Here is a 2058-nt window from a genome sequence, read left to right on the forward strand (position 1 = left end):
TCTCTCATCTCTCTCCTAAAGTTCTTGTAACTCTAGAAGTTTCTCTCCTAAAGAAAGTTCTAGAAGTCTCTCTCCTAAAGTTCTTGAAACTTTCCAAGTAATTTGTGGCAGGACTCAATTAAAGAACATTTGCAGGACAAGTCTCTCGAAGGTTCTTAGACATTAACTTTGATGTAACGATTGATATTTTTCTTTTCTTTATAAATAAATAAATAAATTCGAATTGAGAATTTTGTGATAATTAGTTAAAATTTTACTGACTAAATTAATTAACACCGTTGATGTTAAAGTCTTTATTAGTCAAATTAATTATCTTTATCGACCTATCAAAATTAAAATTGAAAATAGGATGAGATTGTATAGATTTCCGCCGTCGAGTGAAATCTAAATAGAAGCGGCCGTCCGGTGGCCAACAACGTGGGCGGCACATCCACCACGTCTTTATACCATTACTTAACGCTGTCACACCACCGACGGCCGTTATTTTAAGCGTCCCGCGATGACCATGTCCTCCTCGAATCTTGTCTCAAATCAAACGGAATCCGTCATTCTCGCCACCCGCGCAATTGGGTCGTTATGCTCGCACCACAACTCACCAACGAACCAAGCAAACAGCGAACTTCTTGTCATCGCCGTCACACACTTGCCCCTTTTCTCCCTCTATATAGCTCCATCGCTCCTCCCGGAGGTTCCTCAAGATTCAATCGCGCGCGCTCTCGATCTCGATCTCGATCTCGATCCCACGCCATGGGCAAGATCCGGTCCCTCTTCCGCCGGCACCGATCTAAGCCTCAGCCCAGCCACGCCGCCATCCCCTCCGCCGGCGACCCCGGAAACCTCGAGCGGGTGTTCAACAAGTTCGACTCCAACGGCGACGGCAAGATCTCGTCGGCGGAGCTCGCCGATGTCCTCGAGAGCCTCGGCGGCCAGCGGCCCTCCGAGGAGGAGCTCGGCCGCATGATGCGCGAGGCCGACGCCGACGGCGACGGGTTCATCTCCCTCGCCGAGTTCGTCGAACTCAACACCAGCCCCCCGGCGGCCGTCGAGGAGGACCTCCGCCTCGCCTTCGCCGTCTTCGACCTCGACCGCAGCGGCGCCATCTCCGCCGACGAGATCGCCCGCGTCCTCCGCGGGATCGGCGAGGGCGCCTCCGTCGCCCAGTGCCGCCGCATGATCGACGGCGTCGACCTCGACGGCGACGGCCTCATCAGCTTCGAGGAGTTCAAGGCCATGATGACCGCCGGGGGATGCAACGCCCAGGCCTTCGCCGCCTTTGCCGCCGCGAAGTAGGCGGTGGAGTTCTCCAATCGAACCAATCTGGATCCACGAGGTTCCCCTCTCTGTCTCTCTCTCTCATCTTCTTTAGCCCTAAAAGAAAATTCGACGCGGTCCAGCCCTATAATCGAAGGTGATGCCTTCTAATCGACCGTCAGATGTAGATCTGACGGTGTAGGCTGGAAGATGGTTGCTGGGAAAGATGAATTAATTGTATATAACGTGGATCCTCTCTTTTAATTCCAACGAACATATTCATATCATATTTCTCCCTCTTCTATAGTCATGATTGATGCCCTCTTTATCTTTTTTATGGGTAATTAAATTGTTTTCTTATAGATGAATAGATTATGGGTGGAGTATTATTATGGAGTATCGTTGTTTACAGCCATATGAATCTGCAGCGACACTCGAACAACTAATTAAAGCATCATTTCTCATAAAGAGAAATAATTGATGCTTATTGGTAAGTTGGATTTCCTTGTTTTTAAACAAGGAGAAAACCTCATGAAAAATATTAGTATGGTATAAAAGACTTCATCTTCTGGGATGGATGGATGGATGGATGTTGACTTGAAAATATCAGTGGTATTGCTATAAAGCCATCAAAATTAAAAAAGGGAGAAGAATGCCTCATGAAATTTCAATCCCCAAATGACTTGTTTCTATCTCACTCTTTGATGTCCCAATTGGGGATAATTGAAACCTTATAAATCACACATTTGTTTATGTGGAAATATTAAATATTAAATAATTGTGTAACGATACACTAACCACTAGAAT

General features: G+C 46.9%; 1 protein-coding gene across 1 annotated transcript; it reads left to right on the top strand.

The window, feature by feature from the left end:
• Positions 1-545: 545 nt before the first annotated feature.
• On the top strand, positions 546-1538 carry LOC103995933 (probable calcium-binding protein CML10). Its single transcript, XM_009416681.3, has one exon. It carries the CDS (start codon positions 577-579, stop codon positions 1288-1290), a length of 714 nt encoding a protein of 237 aa, XP_009414956.3. The 5' UTR covers positions 546-576; the 3' UTR covers positions 1291-1538.
• Positions 1539-2058: the final 520 nt, after the last annotated feature.

Source organism: Musa acuminata, chromosome BXJ3-8 (genome assembly GCF_036884655.1).
Source record: "Musa acuminata AAA Group cultivar baxijiao chromosome BXJ3-8, Cavendish_Baxijiao_AAA, whole genome shotgun sequence".
Lineage (NCBI taxonomy): Eukaryota > Viridiplantae > Streptophyta > Magnoliopsida > Zingiberales > Musaceae > Musa > Musa acuminata.